Raw genomic sequence first — 17137 nt, 5'->3', positions numbered from 1 at the left:
AACATATAACCATTAATTTAACAAAACCACTGAAAGATTAGAGTTAAAAATTATAGTAGGTTAGAATTTAAATATGATAAGTCTAACTCCCATGCAAAGAAGAAAAATAAAAAATAATTTAAAAAGAGACTTTCACTGCTAGAATCCATGTTTATTTAAAAAAAAATACTTCAGCCCTTCCTCCTGCAAAGTTTTACAAGCTACAAACCAGCTTCCAGCTTTCAATTGCTGAACTTTAACTGTTCAAATTGTCAGAATTTTAGCCTCAGAATTTAACAATGGTAATGCTACAAGGATAATCTGGTCATTCATACAAACATGACCATGTCAAACAGCTGCTACACAATCCTTGCCTCCTGTCCCTAAGAGGACACAGGTAGGACACAGGAACAAATTTGCCAGAGCACACTCACCAGTTGAGTTCCTTGTCTCTTCAGCCGATGGTCACACAGGTTCACATTTTCAAAGAATGTCTTAAATAAACTGAAACCTGAAAGTGAAAAAAAGTGCAGTTTTTTTTTTTTTTTTTTTGTGCTGGTCAGGTTTAGTTTCAATGTTTAAAAAGTAAAGTTGTCAAATACAGGAGATGAACTTTTCCCTCTGCAACTAAAAAAGCTCAAAATGACAGATCCCTTTATTACACTGATTTATAGAACTGGTTAGATGTTTAATTTGAAGGCTTAGGAAGCAAATTTCTGGTATATATTTCAACCCCAAATCTGCTAACCAAATCCATTTTCTTACCATTCATAGTAATTTCATATGATTCCAGTTTAAGAATTTTCTCTTTGAAGAGCTGTTGCTGCACATCACTCTCCAGATCATGCTGCCCTTTTGTAAACCACTCAAAGCACATCTGTGAATGAAAGGTAGACATAATTTTTACCCCACTGTCACGTCAAATATTTTAGTTTTATACAGTAAACTATGTCAGATACCACAGGAACTCATCTTGCAGAAGTTTTATCTACAGAAAGAGGTTCAAAATCTCATCTGGTAACCTCACATGTTATAGAGCCTGCATTGCAGGCTTTAGGGTACTTCATAGTCATCTTTCACTGAAATAATAAATGTATCCTTATATCTACACCAACCTCCAGGTACCCCTTTTCAAACCAGCATCTTCAACTAATCTCCCAGCCAATGTCCCTCTTCCAGTAAAATTTTGTTAAATGTTAACAAAAAATGTTAAATGTTTGTCAATGTTAAAAGAGCATTCTGGCCATAAGTGAACTCCTAACAGTGGCTGCTGTAGCCTACACAAAGGATAAAATGCATGACTAGTTTGTGTTTGCTTCTCACACTCCACATGTCTCAACAAACACACATGTTGCTCATGATCCATTAAAATTCCTTCTGCAACCACAGAAACCAACTTTTCAAGTTTTTCTTACCTCTCGGTCCAACTCACAAACATCTTGGCCAGTTACAAGGCATTCCCAGATCTCCCTGGCACGATTCCAGCCCAAATAAAGGGTGGCTTCTTGCAGAAAAAATGCCAAAAATTTTAGATGTGCCTCCAAATACTGAGAAAGAAGAAACAAAAACTCAACCTTAGGATTTTTTTTTCTGAAACAAGTGCTCTGAGCATTCTATTTTTTTTTTTTTGCAAATTTAGTTGTCAAACAACAGCACAACTTCAAAAAGCCTAGAAGCAGAAACTGTTTGTGTGATTTATTTCTATTTTAAAAATACTTTGTGGTTACCTTTCTGAAAATAACACTGAAATCTCCTTGGATTTGCTCTTACTTTGCTGGTGGTGATAGTATTTGACATTAAGTCAAAACTACCACGGAAAAAATAATTATCAAAGGATTAGCAACAAACTGCTATTTGTGTGTGTGGCTTCTATGTGCTAATTAGAAATCTGTTGCAGGTATTAAGAGCTTCACAACACACTCAAGGGTATCACCTCTACCAGGAACTGAAGCTGGTGAAGAAGCTGGAAACTGCACAGGCTTGGCAACAACAGACCCTAGGATGGGGAGATCTACTCTTCACCAGGTAAAGATATTGCTAAGGATCTTGTGTAATTTCGTGTAATATTTACACAGCTTTCTTCTATATAATAACAAGGGTAAAACAAGCCTTCGTACATAAGTAGTAGAACTATAAATTATTATTCACCAGTGAATTTCAAAAGTGAAACAAGAAGATAAAGAAATCTGGTACCTCCCGGTAAGTGTATCGGCCATCCACCAGTGTTGCTCCCACCAGCCCTCCTGGGCCTGCCACAGATGCAGCCAAACGGTGACAGGATATCAAGCTTCCTGTCACCAACTTCACTATTTCAAAGTTTTTCTTTAAATCTTGAATAATGCTCTTGGCAATAAAATAAAAGAGAGAAAAGAAGTTTTTAAAACAATAGTTAAACAGGGGTGTGCGTACAGCATTTTGCTCTCCTATGGACACACATCTCTTACCAGAAGGAGTCATGTACCCCCACTCAAAGTCAGCTGTTCCCTTCCAAGCACCCAACCCCCATGATGCTGGTGTTTTCAGCAGGTGCTGAAACACAAATGCTGCAGATTGAAAAGTCCCACACCTCCACACAGCCACTCTATGGCACACATGATTGCTGCTACTTTAGTTTGTTTTTCCAAGAGTCAATGTCAATTCAATTACAAAGCAGTTGGTCTAAACATTAGCCATTGTTAATTTCTTAACACAAACATGCCTGTTAATTATTCTACAAAAAGCTGAGAATAAAACAAATTAGTCCTGACACAGCAAACAGATTTATACATACACACACACACAAAGGGACAGCACAGCACCTCTACTCCAATAGCTTGTTTATGCTACATCACCAAACTACTTTTAAAATTGTTTATTAGCTAATATTTTTTTTCCTAAATTCAAACTTCCTTGTTTGGCTGAGCTACACAGACACAACAAAAGTTTCAACAAACTTGTCAGCATATAGCCTTACCTTGTCTTGTTTTTGGTAAGTTTGCTTAATAAATGAACGTGTGATTTCATGGAGCTGACGCAAGGCTGGCACCACCCACACAAACTGAGGATTATTGTGCTGGGACGACTGGTAGCAGGAAAGGTAAAAACAATTACACATCTGGTCAACAACAGATTAACCTTCCTCTCAGACTTCTGGAAACCTAATGATATCTGTTAAGGCTGCTGTTTCAAAAGAACAGCTACCACCTCTGCTGGCTTCAGGTATTTGTTCCTGCTCTCTTTTCAAACACACTCAAACTGCTCTTCTTCACTTTCTACAACAAGTCCCTTGATACACACATATATCATTTTGCTATCCCTATTATTAAGCCCAAAGTGGCAGCTCCTTGCTAGAGAACATGCAAATTAAGTAGCCAAAAAGAGCTCAATTGCACCAGAGAGAGATAACCACCACCTTCCTCAATTACGGGATGGGAAACAGGTCTAAAAGGGCATAAAAGGGCAAATCCAGTCAAATGATATTATTTGCTGCTAAAGCAAGAGCAAAAGAAGGAGGAATTTCAAACACTACTGAGGCTTAAGAGACAAGAAATTTCCGATTGGTGCTGCAAGCAGCTCCCTGATAGGAAGCAAAGGATACTTAAGCTGCGTTTTGAAAGAGATCCTACAAAGAACAACCCTCCTACCTCATTTTTAGAACTGCTCATCATTTTTCTGGGAGGCTTCATTTTCTGTAAAGTTTGACCACACAGACCAGTACTGAGGTTGCTTGTTTAGAGAAGTGATGTCTGGTTTAAATACTGACAACACCCAAAACCACCTACACACTCAGAGAGGTTGAAGGAACCCAACCATAACAGAGACCTCTCCACTGAAGACTTCCTCACAAATATGAGAAAGCTGCCTTGGCATTACATTCCCTCCCAGTTTATGTCTTCATTTCCCTAATGAAGGAAAGTAAGAACTATGTATTTTACAAGTCTGCTGTATGCTTACCCCAATCCCTTCTAGTTTACAATTACAGCTTTTGTTAGTGTTTCCCACTGCAGCACCTATGTAAAAGCCCTTGCCAGAATATAATTAAAAGGAATGAGATTAAGAAAGCATAAGAGAAGATCCAAAATAAAAAAAACCTACAACTTTTACAGACATTGAGAACCCAAGATTCCAAATTCATATTCAGGAACACACACAGAGAAGTGTGATCAGTATCAAGGATCAACATACCTCCTAAACATCTAAAATCCTCTACAGATGCAACACAGACAAATCCTAACTTAGCATTAAAGAAATCAACAAAAAAAGTACAAGCCTTTTTCTTTATTTACAGCATACTACAGGCTGAAAAAAAGACAGGAGCATTCCTGCAGGCCTGAAGAAAAACTGCCTGCTATGTGAACAGTGCAGGAGAGAATATAAGCAGTCTTTTAAGCCATGCACATCTCTGCTGCTACCAGGAAACAGTACAGGCAGCTTTTGGAATGGCTTCTTTATGTTACAGGAAGAGAGTCAAGTATTTTAAAACACAAAACTTCTACAATTGAAATATTGATTTGCATTTTGAGACTTGACGGTCATGCCAGAACATGCTTTACTCAAAATAAACTAATCTAGGCTTTCACATGAAAGGGACAGTTAAAATACTGACATACCTTTACAGTGGTTCCATTTGCAAATTCTAACCTTGGGCCCATCCTGGTAGTTTCCCATAAACTGATCACTCCTTGTGCTGAAAATTTGCTTAAAACAAAGGCAAGAGACTTACTATGAGTCTCATGATCAACAAAGTGGCTCACACAAAGCCTACCCCTCTCGAGGACTCCCCAAGGTAAGAACTTACAGATGGGACACACAATTTGTGCATCTTGAAAGAAAAGGGCAACATCGAGGCTAGATAAGATTTAATTTTGGAAAAGATAAAATAATAAACCAACCCTCTTAATATCCTCTATGCATTTGATGATGTAGCTCCTTTTGATTGCCTCTTTCACTGCATAAGCATCACTGAGGATTGTCAGGTGCTCCTCCAAGGCCTGCTGGATAAGACTGCACGGTAACGTTGGAAGATGAGCCAGCTCCCAAAGTACTTCCAGAACCTGGAGGAAGAAAAGCAAGGCTAGTCAAGACTTAGGAAGTACAGAGGCTAGCAACTCTACGTTTAGTAAATGAAATATCCAAAGGAAAAGCATCCACTTGCCTTGCCAGTGGTTGTTTCCACTCGTGCTTCTCGGCCAATGCGCCCAATGAGGCTCAGCAGCTTCTGCCTCACTCGGTCACTCTCTGTCTCCCAGCTCTGGAGAGCAAAGAAATCAATGTTAGAGCACCTCTGTCAGGCTGTTACACCTCAAGTGTACACAAAAATATAATCCACAATTACTTTACTGCAGGAAATTCAAAATACAAACAAGTATGTTTCCACTATAAGTATTTCCTTATTTCTGTTGCTGGGAGTTACAGCACTAATTTGCTCGACTCTTTTTCAAATACCAATAGGGATTAAAGATAATAATAAAATTTTACTTTAAGTCCCTTAGGACTGGCTATCCAATGTACTTAAAATCCAAGCCAATTAGCAATATAGTAGCAGATTAGGTTTCTGGGTTAACATAAAAGTTAGTAGTAAAAGTGTTTAATAGCAAATTTTACATTTATATAGAAAATACAAATTCAAGGTATCTGCTTTTCAGTAGGCTGGATGCACAAGTACATCTCATAAATTCTCTTCCTAAGGAATGTAAAATCATGTGAAAACTTACCTTTTGGATTAGAACAAATAAATGATTGAGCTGATCAGAGCTAAACTTCACAGCAGCTGCAGCAATAATGGTGTGTATGTTCTCAATCACAGTGGAGGACTGTCCTGACTGAAAAGGAGGAAAACACAAGAAGCTAAGTCTTCAACCTACACAAGCTAGAGAAAAACATTCATATAAGCATTATTCTACTATTCACACTGAGTGAGAATAGCAGCTTTTGACATGGTAGAAACACGAGTTCAGAGTAAACTGTCTGTGCTCCTCATTTCCCTGGCTGGGAAGTCTTTCGAATTAATTCTAAACCACAAAACCACAAGTCTGCCATTATTACAGCAGCTTCAAGCTGCTGTGGTGGCAGCAGTACAAACATCACCTTTTCTATTGCTTGGTGAGGTTCACGTGTGAGGTGCTGGATCTTTGAAACTCTTCCAGGCTTTACTCAAAAATGAGCAATACAAAATCTCCTCCCACACGGATGGGAGCACCATGGTAACAACAGCCAGAGAGGGGGAGGAAGTGCTTTTTATTAAAGAATAAAAGTGAGGGAGCTAGAATCACATTTCAACTTTGCTAAGCATTAAAGACTTGCTACCATGCCACACAAACTGCAGAGCTGAGAGTGTTCAAGGAGTTTAGTCTAAAATATCAACACTTGCACAGAGAAGAAAACCATTTCCTGCAGTGGTAGATTAGTTTCTTGTCAAAGTTTCCATGTGTCACTTACATGAACACTCAAACCACCTTCCCCACACAGTAATAAGTTGAATATCCTTAAAGTGAAGGCCAAAAGGTGACTTGTCAGTCAATTATATGTCTGTACAGGAAGGTAAACTGGAACCCATACAGATGGAGCCCACTCTCTTTAAAGTCACACTCTGACTTTAAATCCATACCTCCAGCCACAAAGATTAATATCCTAGTTTGGTCTAGACAAATATTCCTGTCACCTGTTTCAGGCTGACAACCTCTTATGCCAAGTCAAATAGTTGTGCAGTCCCTTAATACTTGTTGCAAAGAACTGAACTTCATCACAGGATTTACAGCTGTGATACAAGAAATTGCCAGAACAATTGATTTTACATGATAAAGGAAGTAGAAGGAAGTCTTTGAATTAATTATACTGTTAAAATCTCAACACCTCCACATTGCAATAGAGATGTATAGATTATTTTTTTAAAATCCCTTCATTTGAATGTTTGTTTGTAAGACAGTCTAAAAGCACTTGCCTAGTGTTGATTGCTTACCTGAATTCTCCAAATTTTAGTGAGCTCATCTAAAGATAATTTGCTGCCCAGCAGTTCAATAATTCCCTTTATACGATCACAGTACTGTGCTTGGTCTATATTACCTGTGAAACAAAGAAAGGCAACTCAATGAATACATTTCAAACAGTATTAGATACATTACATTTATATAAAGGAACTAATTATTTTAAAAGAGAACAAAGCTATCTTCATTTGGAAGATCTTTCTTTACTGTTACAGACGAGTATCAGTACAAAGAAAAGGAACAACGCCGTTTCTGGTTTTTTTTTTTTGCTTCATACATCTGATAGCACACCTACTAAAAGTTACTACTTTAGGAGAAAAACATCTCTTTTCTCTCTTTTTTGAAGGCTAACAATATACAAACTGTGAGTAAAAAACCCCAAGTACTGCAGAAGACATCTGCACAGATGTCGAACAGTAGACTAGATGACAGTTACAGAATTTGCAGGATTTTACTTTATTTTGGAGACAATAGAAACCTTGAACTCTTTGGTTAATAGTTCTCATTAAAGTCTATTGAAAGGGAGAGATGAGATTTTTCAATTTAAGTCATTTAAAACGTGCTAAAAGGCTTTGGGAGAGCTGTTACCTTCCAGAGCAATTGACAGGACTGAATTCTCCACGAGCCAATTCAGCAGTCGGTCTGTGTCTATTGCATTCTTCACTGACTTGGACACAGTGCTGTCTTCTATTAATTTTGTTACCTAAAAATTGCAAAATGTAAGATTTTAACAAAATATTCCTACCTGTATCACACACACAGAGTGAAATCTATTCAAAAAGGCTCATGATGAAGCTTAAGTGTGAATCCTGAAATACTTTGAGTACAGAGGTGTTTGGGATTTTTTGGATTGTTTGTTTTTTGCAGGGTGTTGTTTTTTTTTTTTTTTTTTTTTAAATAAGCCGTTTAAAGGCAAATTCCTAACCAGAAACAGTCAGTCTCTGATGCAGCAGAATCTTATTCTCAGTCTGACATAGAAAAGCTGGCCTGTGCTGCCAGGTATCTTTCTACAGATATGCCAGAAGTAGGTTATCTCAGACTTCTGCTTGTTACACTCAAATCAGTGTCCTACTTTTAATCCAGTACTGAACTGATACAGGCTCTTCACTCGAGGGAGAAAAAGCACATTTCTGCTAACATTTTCAAAAGCTGCACTTTTATAAATTCACCAAGGATACATAGCATTTATGATTAAGAACCAAACAGCACTGAGGTTTAACATCTCAACATTCTCATAAACAGAGAAGGAAAAAAGCAGCAAAGATGGACTCTGAAACACTACAGTGTCCACATACATCTGTAATAAAAAATACAGTATAAAATACTCCAATTATGTAGTGCAATGACCTGATATGAGTGGACTGAGACATCAATATAGGTTTTAAGTCCCATTTGGTTTTTTTCTGTTTCCTCTCAGTGAAAGGAGAAAAACGGGATATACCTCAGGGTGCTCAGCATTATCCCAGAGTAAATATTCAATGAATAGCATAGACCATTGCTTATAAATCAATCTAAAATTGTATTTCTTAGAATAGTGCACTTCTCAAACTGTGTCTAACTGGAAAGCTTTGCAGTGGCTACTAATGCTATGAACAACACCTATTATATTTACTTGTTTTGGTGTTTATTTTGAACTGAGCTTTTGCTAAGGCAACATAGCTTGCAAGGAGATATTGCGCCATCTCTTTTTTTAAGGCTTTGGTTTCAGTGGCTTATTAACAACCCATCCTACCCAAACCCATGCTCTCGTGCACACACACAGACAGACAAAAAGCCAACCTACTTCTTTGAGGGAATTCATTTTTGCACTGAAGTGGGGGGATTTCAACATGCGCAGCAGAATGTCCAGCCGCAAGTCATCGACTGCCGTGACCAGGTCAGGCTGGAAGCGCATACACAGCAGTTTGATCCCAGACAAGAGCTCAGGGATACTCACCAGTCTCTGTTTGAAACAAAACAACAAAAAAAGGGACAAACAGAGGCATTGGTATTTTTGCTATTCTGCTACGGATGGCAGTGATTCACAAAGAGTAAGTTTAGTGACCAGACTGGTTAATCAAAACACAGTACCTGGTACATCTGAAAGTATTACTTGTACAGTAGGAATTTTAAGATAATGAAACCTTTGGTTAAAGCTTCAGATTTGGTAAATTGCTCTCCTTTGGTTCAACAATCTATGAATACTTTCTTGTTTAAAATTAACGATTTATAATTAATTAAAAAGTCAACACAATTTAACAGAACTGAATGCCAAATTCAGGGTAACACAGGAAGTAGCCACAAGTTACACAGACACTTTACTACCAAATTCTCAGAAGCAAACAGCTAATGCAACAGTAATATGAATTTAACAGACTGCAAGTCAGTAAATATCCGAGTCAAAGAAGTGAGCATTCAGCATGCTGCACGAGGGGGCAAACAAAACCAAAAATTTGATAGCAACAGTGGCAAAATATTTTAAAACGAGTCATAAACCAGATATTTACTGAAAAGGGTATTGAATGGAATTGGATAAATGCATTTTCATTATGTCATTCAGTCAGAATTCAGAACAGGCTGTATTCTTGCCAGTGAGAAGAAAGCTATTGTTCTAATTTACACTGACAGCACTTCCAAGACACGCAGGAAGTTCTTCCTAAATATTTAATATGTAAAACATTACCTTGTCTTTCAAGTCCTTCTCTTCTACATTCTGTACATATTTAATCATTTTATGAATGACTGGATCCAGCATGGGCTAAAGAACGTGAGAAAAGGCATGACAATCATTTTAATGTTTCCTGAAATCAATTGCATTACTCGAAAGATGTGACTGCAGCAAAAGGAAATACTTAGCTTAAAGCTCATCACTGCCTTAGAGATAAAGCAACACCTACACCAAAGATAAAACTATCCTGGTAGCTGTGTCCAGGAAAATAAAAAGCAATTAGAGTAAGAACCCATTTCAGACTACTGCTTGGTCAGAAATGCAGGTTTGCAAAATGCAGGTTTGCAAATAGAGAGAGACTAACTGCCCTCTAAAAACACATCAGTCACTAGGTACATGTGCCTCTCTTACTCCCAGGGGCTTCTAAACTACATCCTCTTCAAATAAAGTCTTTCAGTCACTTAAGTCATCAGTTTTTGGTGGTGAGGGCAGGAGTGAAGCCTGGAGTACACTTGCGCATACGAAAAGATCCTGGTGAATTTTTTTCCTGTGCCACAATTTTTGCAATGTAAACTCTCATATCCATGTCCTTGATCTCAGCCAGAAAGTTAAACTAAAAGCAAAATTCATCCTTCAGGCTGGATTCTTTCCCCACGTGGTTTCTACTGCTGAAGCTTACTAATAGCAGTGGTAAAGCTTCTCACTGCTGCAGATGTAGATACATGACTACAGATGATTTCTCGGAAAATGAATCTGAACATTTTCTGAGCCCTTTAGTCATCACCTCAGCATGCTCAAAATGGTTCTTGTACTTTCTGCAACGTGAGGTTTGAAGGCTTTTCAAATTAGTCACCAGTTTCACACCAACACAGTTGGAAATTAATTTTCACTCCTCTTACAAGTCATAACAAAGACATTTTACCTGTACTACAGAAGAGTTAAGATATTCTGCACAAACTCCAAATGGCTGAACTAATGCAGAGATTGCCTGAAAGAAAGAGAGCAAGTATTTAGGTGCATATTTAAGGAATCTTTTCATAGTTAGTAATCCACAGGTTAAAAGGCAAATGAAGGTGAACAAATATCACTTATGTGTTTCCAGTCACTTACAATGATTGTTTTTGGTGTGCAAGTCCTTTACAACAACACATGGCTTAAGAAAGATTTACTCTATGGCACACAGTAGAGTACGTGTTATATTATTATATATGGCATACAGTATGTGTTATATATTTTTGTCTGAAATAAAAAATGCCTTCCCAGTTTTCACTAATCTTGGTCCTCTCATCACGCTGTTCAGTGTTCTCTGACAGATTCTGTTTCAGTCACAGAAATAAACAGACGGAAAGGAACATATCACATTTTGCTTGCTCCCTACAGCAATCAGAAGTGTGAATGCAAAATTTAAGGTTAAAGCCATATGGCAAATTTCTTTCCCAAAGCAATACGTGGGAGAAAGCTTTTGTAAATGTGTCATATACATGTCAAGATCTCTTCAATGCATGATTTTAAAGTGGTATCTATCGTCAAGAAATTAAATGTATAAAAGCATTTGTATGCCAATAAATAATATCAAAATCAGTTTCTTTTCACACTGGATCAAGAATTGTGGAAATGAGTGTGCAGCAGTGCAATCCAAGGCCCAAATTAAGTGACACTGACCCAGATTTCCTTCCTAAGCAAGCAGTTATTAATCATTAAACAAAGTCAAGTCAAAGTTTCTGTAACAGAACTGGCATGTAAATCAAGGTTTTCCTTATTCTTCTGTCAAGCTCACATATGAACCTATCTCTATACAAAGCAGAAAATATCTATACCCCAAGAAAAGAAGTTGAATTCCCTCCAAGTGGCATGTCACTGAAAGCAGACTGATTTTATACTGGGGGACAAATCTCCAGATGACACAAGTTTTCCTTTAGCCTCCTCATTCTCCAAACCTCGAAAGAATTGGAAGTCTCCTGAATATAGGTTAGGAAGCTAAAACTAACCAAGCTAGACTTCATCACCAAAAATAACTTAGCTCTGTTGAACCAGTCAGTTTTAAGACACTGCTCTTGAAAAGTTGTTTAGGATTAGACACTATCTTCCTAAGGATTTTTTTCCTTAAACAGTGATTTCTGTAATAAATGACAGAAGTCAATTCACTTGCAGCTAAATGCAGCTATGGGTGCAGTAAACAGAAAACTAGGGACATACTGGTGAACATACAACAAAACTACTTTGATTGATGTCTAACTAGAAGGCTGAATGCTAGCAGAAAGGTACACTAATTTCTCCTCTTCTCTGTCAAGTCTTAATTGCTCTTCAGTCAGGATTCTTATGTACAACCTCATTTGACCTCCAGCCTGACAGCACTTCTCCAGGGCTCTGTGGGAGTGTTGCTCTGGTACCAAAGAAAAGGTAAAAGCACTGCCAAGAGGGACACTGCTGGATCTACATGAAGGCTAAAATGGAAAGGGAGAAGTCTCATGACAGAAGATGGACTTACCCCAAGCTCAATATCTTCAGAATTGAGTTTGGATTGAATTGCTGAAAATCCACCCAATTCTGCAAACTGAAATAAAATAATCAGTATTACACAGTGAACTACAGTGTTTATCTTTTAAATAAGAGATTATAGAAAATACTCCACTGACAGTTCCTGAGATGCCAACAAGTGTCCTTTACCATGGAACATCCCATCCAAACAAAGCTTTCTATTTTCATGGGAATGCAGGGGCACACTGGGGAATGCAATGCAATTATACATGGTAGCACGGTAAGCATCAAGGTAGAAAATCTGTCTTGAGTAAAAATGGACAGAGAGAAGAAAGGCAGACCACATACAGCAACAGCTGACTGGACTGGCACTTTTGCTTGGGGGACCTATGATTGCAGCCTCAGCTGGGCTCTCAAATTCCCCTAGTCAGAGATACCATGTTAGGGTAAAGGTACTCAAGGGAGAAGGCAGCAACTCAACAAGCTATATTTTACAAGGCAGGATTAAAATCTCAAACTAATTTTTTTACAGTTGTCAGAAAAGTGAGGAGTGAAAAAACAAGTCAGGGAAAGGTGAGGGAGGTGAGAAGAAATTATCTCTGAAGACCAATGAATTCCAGTGACAAACAACAATTCTGGTTTACATTTACCTACCCTGTTAACCAGATCTACCAGCCACCCATGAGGTTCCTTGAACAATAAGAATAGGAACAAATTAGCAGCTGCAACATCAACGCTAAGCATTTGTCTTCTGAAACAGACATTTGGATAGACACGTTTAGCCCATTAACCCACACTTCAAATGGATGCACTATTACACAAACAAAACAATGTTTGTCACAGCTCCTGTATTAAGTGTAGCTGGAGCTCTGCTTGGCTCTCATGAGCATCATCCTGTTTTGGACTCTGCCTGACATCACTGCCCATGTGCTGTGGCAACAGATCACATTGTGGCTGCTGACTCACAAGCAACTGTATTTATAGCACTGTAGCAGTGTGGAACATTACTTTCCCAGAGCAGTGGATATAGAATTTTCTTTCTACAGCCACAAACTTGTTCCCTGAAGGAGAAATCAACTTCATTGATGCTGTTTTGGACCCACCCATGTGGAACAACTGTGACAAGACAGTCCAAACCTCAAAAACTGCTTCCTTGTCAGTGTGTTTGAGTTGAAGATATTTTATCTTTGGCTGTCAGAAAAGCCTGAATTCTTTACTAGAACCAAACACTTGGGAGTTATCTTGGTCATTTTACACTCAACAACCACACAGATGTCAGTCCTTAGATACACAGATCTACCCGCTGTGTGCTTCACGTCTAAAGCAACACCCAGATTGTTGTGCTACTTTAGGCATGAAAGTTCACCCATTTCTAAATGCAGCCTCTAACAGAGAACTGGAACAATCTGAGAGCACAAATTTATGTCTACAGATGAACATACACACCACATCTATTTGCAGTAATTCTTGGTGATATATTTAAACTTTGTGTTACAAATACCTACTAAACAAATAATCTTATCTGAGACAAAGACATCCACCCTAAAATTAGTTTTTAGGGCGTGGCCATGCTTACCTTCTGAAAAGTGGATATGGGTGAGACAGCATGCATGTTCCCCTCCCCAAAGACTTCTGCCCAGTTTCTCTGGCACACCTTCATTCGATTCTTGAAATGATATTCATTGTCGGGATTAAATGCCTTCAAAGAAAAGCCCATGGCAATGAACAGGTGCCTTATGCCACTTCCAAAACTTATCTGGATAATTGTCTCAGCTGAGCATTCTCCTGGCTGACAGTTAAAGATCTAGCAAAAATAAAATTGAATACAAGCCCCCTGCTCCTGCCTCAATTCTCAACATATAAAGCATTTTGAAGCCTTCATTCTGTACAGAAAATATCCAACAACCATCTGAGCCAGAGGTCTATAAGACAGAGAACTGAACTCAAAATTTCAGTTTTAAAAAATAAACAGCAAAGTGACAAAAATGTGATATACTTTTTAAACTGCTAGTTTTCAGAAGTTTTGAACAGCACCCACTCCTTTGAATTGCATACTGGATGTAAAATATCTGCAGCAAGTAATGGCTGCAGATTTTAAGATAATGAACTACAACTTAAACAGCTGGAAAAAGCATCAGCTGCATAAATACAAAATGCTAAATACCCAGATATTAGAAACTGCATCAGAGGGTCAAATACCATTGTAAGCACACCAAGCAGGCCCACAGGGATGGGATCTTGTTTTACTCTCTCTGCAACCAGGTCCACCAGCAGCATGAGCATGTTGTAGATTCCTTCATGGATTTCGGTTCCCCACTTGTGAACAGCACTGGATGTCAACAGCTAACAAGGAAAATAAAAACAATTTTTAAAAGTCTGAGTACAATCAGAAACAAGGACAAAATGATCAGCACCTGAGACTGTTTTTTCAGAATAAATGTTTCCTTGGAATGCACTCATCACTATCTGGTCTGTTTTTCAGATGTTCTTTCTGCACTATTGGCTTAAGAGTTAATTCAATTTGTAATTTTGTGGAAGAACACCTTAAATCATAGTTTGTGACAGAAAATAAAATCTATCAAAGTGTTTTCTCCATTTGCATGCACTAGGAGAGATTGTAACCTTTGCAAAGAACAACTAATATGAAACAAATCTGTTTGCAGATTGAACACACAGCTATTAAATCTTGAAACAGGCAGCCATAAAGCTGCACTGATTCAGCTGAGGCAACCATTTACCAATTCACACTTTTTGAGCAGCAACTATTGGAAAACAAAGCACATGTACCAGGAGAAAGAGGTATTTAATGCTGCTTCCACCTACTGAAACATGTTCTTTAAATCTGGTTTCATGGTTGTTTATAAAGGGCACTTAGCTGCCATCTGCAAATTCATTTAATTTCTGCTGCGTCTGAACAAAAGCAGATAAAAATCTTAATAGTTTAAATACAGTCTTTTTTTTTTTTTTTTTTCCATTAATAGAGTTTCTTGTAAATATTTTAGCAAATTCTAATTCAGCACATCCTGAACTTAGATTTCTACAGATTATCCTTCTGGAGGAACAAACTACATTGTTTATTTCATATGCAAAAATACCAAGTGATATAAAACTATTTTATGTAAGACTAGTACTCTGATCATTAAATGGAAAAAAGAATTTTTCCCTTAAACTTCTGCCTTCCTTAAATGAACTTATATTCTCAGTATTTTAACACTAGGACAAAGTAAGTTTTTAAAGGGTATGTACATGTTTTTATACATATGATCTAAATGCTGGGGAGGAGATTTAGGCAGTACCTAAAGTGGATGGAATAGTGGGAAGTCAATTAGCTTGTGGAGCTCTATAGAGCAAATTCACAACAGCCCAGAGAAACACAGGGCATTGAGAACTGGGGTGAAAGATAAAATTCTAAATGGATTGTGAAAAGAATTTAGCAACCCTCTGAAGAAATAACAGAAAGTATAATAAATGTAAATCTGACCATGAACTTGCCACCAGTGGCCATATCCAAGGGTCTTTAAACCTTTCTTTGGGCTCTAGTAACTACTACAGCTAAGTGCTAGAGTTGGCCAAAGTTGCAGAATTGGGACCTTGTATTATTTAAATTTAAATTTCTATGATTTTAATCTAGGAAAATATTTTGAGTGTGATTTTAATCTAACAACCCATTCCGTAGTTGCCTGAAGTCTGGATTACAAAACACTATTTCCACCACAAGCAACACAAAGAAACATTGAACTGGCCTACTGTACCTACTTACCTTTTTAAATGCTTCGGGCATGCATCTGTCCATAAACCTCTTGCAATTCTCATCAGAATCAGAAAGACCTTCACAGAAAAGAGAGTGCTTTTTAACAGTATTTTTTAAAAATTACTTTTTAAGATGACCTCAGAGACCTTGTTGCAAGTTTGAGGGAACACCAACCCAAACTAGCAGTAGTAAACGTGCTACTGTTCCTTCATAACTAGCATGTTATTTAAGCCACAAAAAGCATGACTTGAGAGAGCTTGCCTTTCAGAACTAAGAATTAATTTCCCAATACCTTTTACAGTTTATTCAAGCATTATTAACACTGTAAGTAACTTGTAAACTTCAGAGTTTACAATCGATACATTATGTGTATCAATTCACAGCCTCCCTCCAAAACCAAATTAAAGCACAGCCTTTTAACACAGATTGGAAAAGGAGAAGCAAACCAGAACCACTTAACAACTTCTATTCTTCCAAGAGATGACAACATTCTTTTAGTCTGCCATCAGGCAAGACTGAAAAACTATCTTGTACTCTCATTATACACCAGTTGTTGGGTGTGGTTCCTCCATAACACTCCTAAACCCAGCCAAAGTACTGAGTAAGAAGAGTCAAATTCAGATCTAATGCAATATAAGCACTTCACCAGGGAAAAGCAACCACTTATACAAGAATGGTACAGCAGGGTTTGAGATGACAGCTTGCTTTTATGCATGGAAAATACCCAGCACAAGGAAAACCAAAAAACTCAGTAATTTAGCTCAGAAAAAATTTAATTCCCACAATTATTAGAACATAAAGAAACATGTGTGCCACTTTTTGAAAAAAGCTTTAGTAAACAAATTACTTTAGAGAGAAAGAAAAGAGATCAATGATGTTTTTACAGCATTGGGTAGAACAGTTCACTGTTAAACACTTTCCAAGAGATGTGATTGCTGTGCAGGGTGTAAGTAAAAAGCAGCAAGATTAAAGTGAAAGACGCAACTGCCCAACATTCTCTCTGTGACACCCTCTGAACATATAATCTGTGTAATTGTAAAAGGGAACTTACCCAGTCTTGCCAGGTAGGTGGATGCAATTAGGCACTTGCCTAGAGACTCCTCCCTCTTGTAGGGTATGGACCAGTGATCTGTCAAAACTCTGCTCTCCAGCTCATACAAGTTGGTTGTTGGAAACTCAATCCCTTCACCAGAGCAATTCCCATTTTCATCATTTTTCTGCGGGTGAAAAAAAAAGTTCAAGCAAAACAGTTTCCTAGACACATTAAAGGGTTTAGAAAAGGCAGCTGTGCATGTAACAAGCATGTCAAATTCTCAACCC

General features: G+C 37.8%; 1 protein-coding gene across 6 annotated transcripts in view; it reads right to left on the bottom strand.

Moving 5' to 3' along the window:
- USP24 (ubiquitin specific peptidase 24) overlaps positions 1-17137 on the bottom strand; it is a 60363-nt gene that overhangs the window by 30889 nt on the left and 12337 nt on the right. For 4 of the 6 annotated variants that reach the window (XM_072932458.1, XM_072932459.1, XM_072932460.1 and 1 more), the window contains exons 2-21: positions 16869-17034; positions 15827-15894; positions 14266-14409; positions 13643-13765; positions 12721-12756; positions 12077-12142; positions 10511-10576; positions 9604-9678; positions 8725-8883; positions 7530-7644; positions 6917-7020; positions 5673-5780; positions 5114-5209; positions 4851-5012; positions 3603-3647; positions 2933-3040; positions 2173-2322; positions 1395-1526; positions 745-856; positions 414-490 (exon numbers count right to left, since the gene is read on the bottom strand). In XM_072932458.1, coding sequence (XP_072788559.1) covers positions 414-490; positions 745-856; positions 1395-1526; positions 2173-2322; positions 2933-3040; positions 3603-3647; positions 4851-5012; positions 5114-5209; positions 5673-5780; positions 6917-7020; positions 7530-7644; positions 8725-8883; positions 9604-9678; positions 10511-10576; positions 12077-12142; positions 12721-12756; positions 13643-13765; positions 14266-14409; positions 15827-15894; positions 16869-17034 — 2112 coding nt within the window. The remainder of the gene's footprint in view (positions 1-413; positions 491-744; positions 857-1394; positions 1527-2172; positions 2323-2932; positions 3041-3602; positions 3648-4850; positions 5013-5113; positions 5210-5672; positions 5781-6916; positions 7021-7529; positions 7645-8724; positions 8884-9603; positions 9679-10510; positions 10577-12076; positions 12143-12720; positions 12757-13642; positions 13766-14265; positions 14410-15826; positions 15895-16868; positions 17035-17137) is intronic. The other 2 variants (XM_030278709.4, XM_030278711.4) reach the window with 1 other exon arrangement.

The sequence above is a fragment of the Taeniopygia guttata genome, chromosome 8, assembly GCF_048771995.1.
Source record: "Taeniopygia guttata chromosome 8, bTaeGut7.mat, whole genome shotgun sequence".
NCBI lineage: Eukaryota > Metazoa > Chordata > Aves > Passeriformes > Estrildidae > Taeniopygia > Taeniopygia guttata.
Note: the sequence above shows the minus strand (reverse complement) of the source record. Positions and strands in the feature narration are given on the sequence as shown.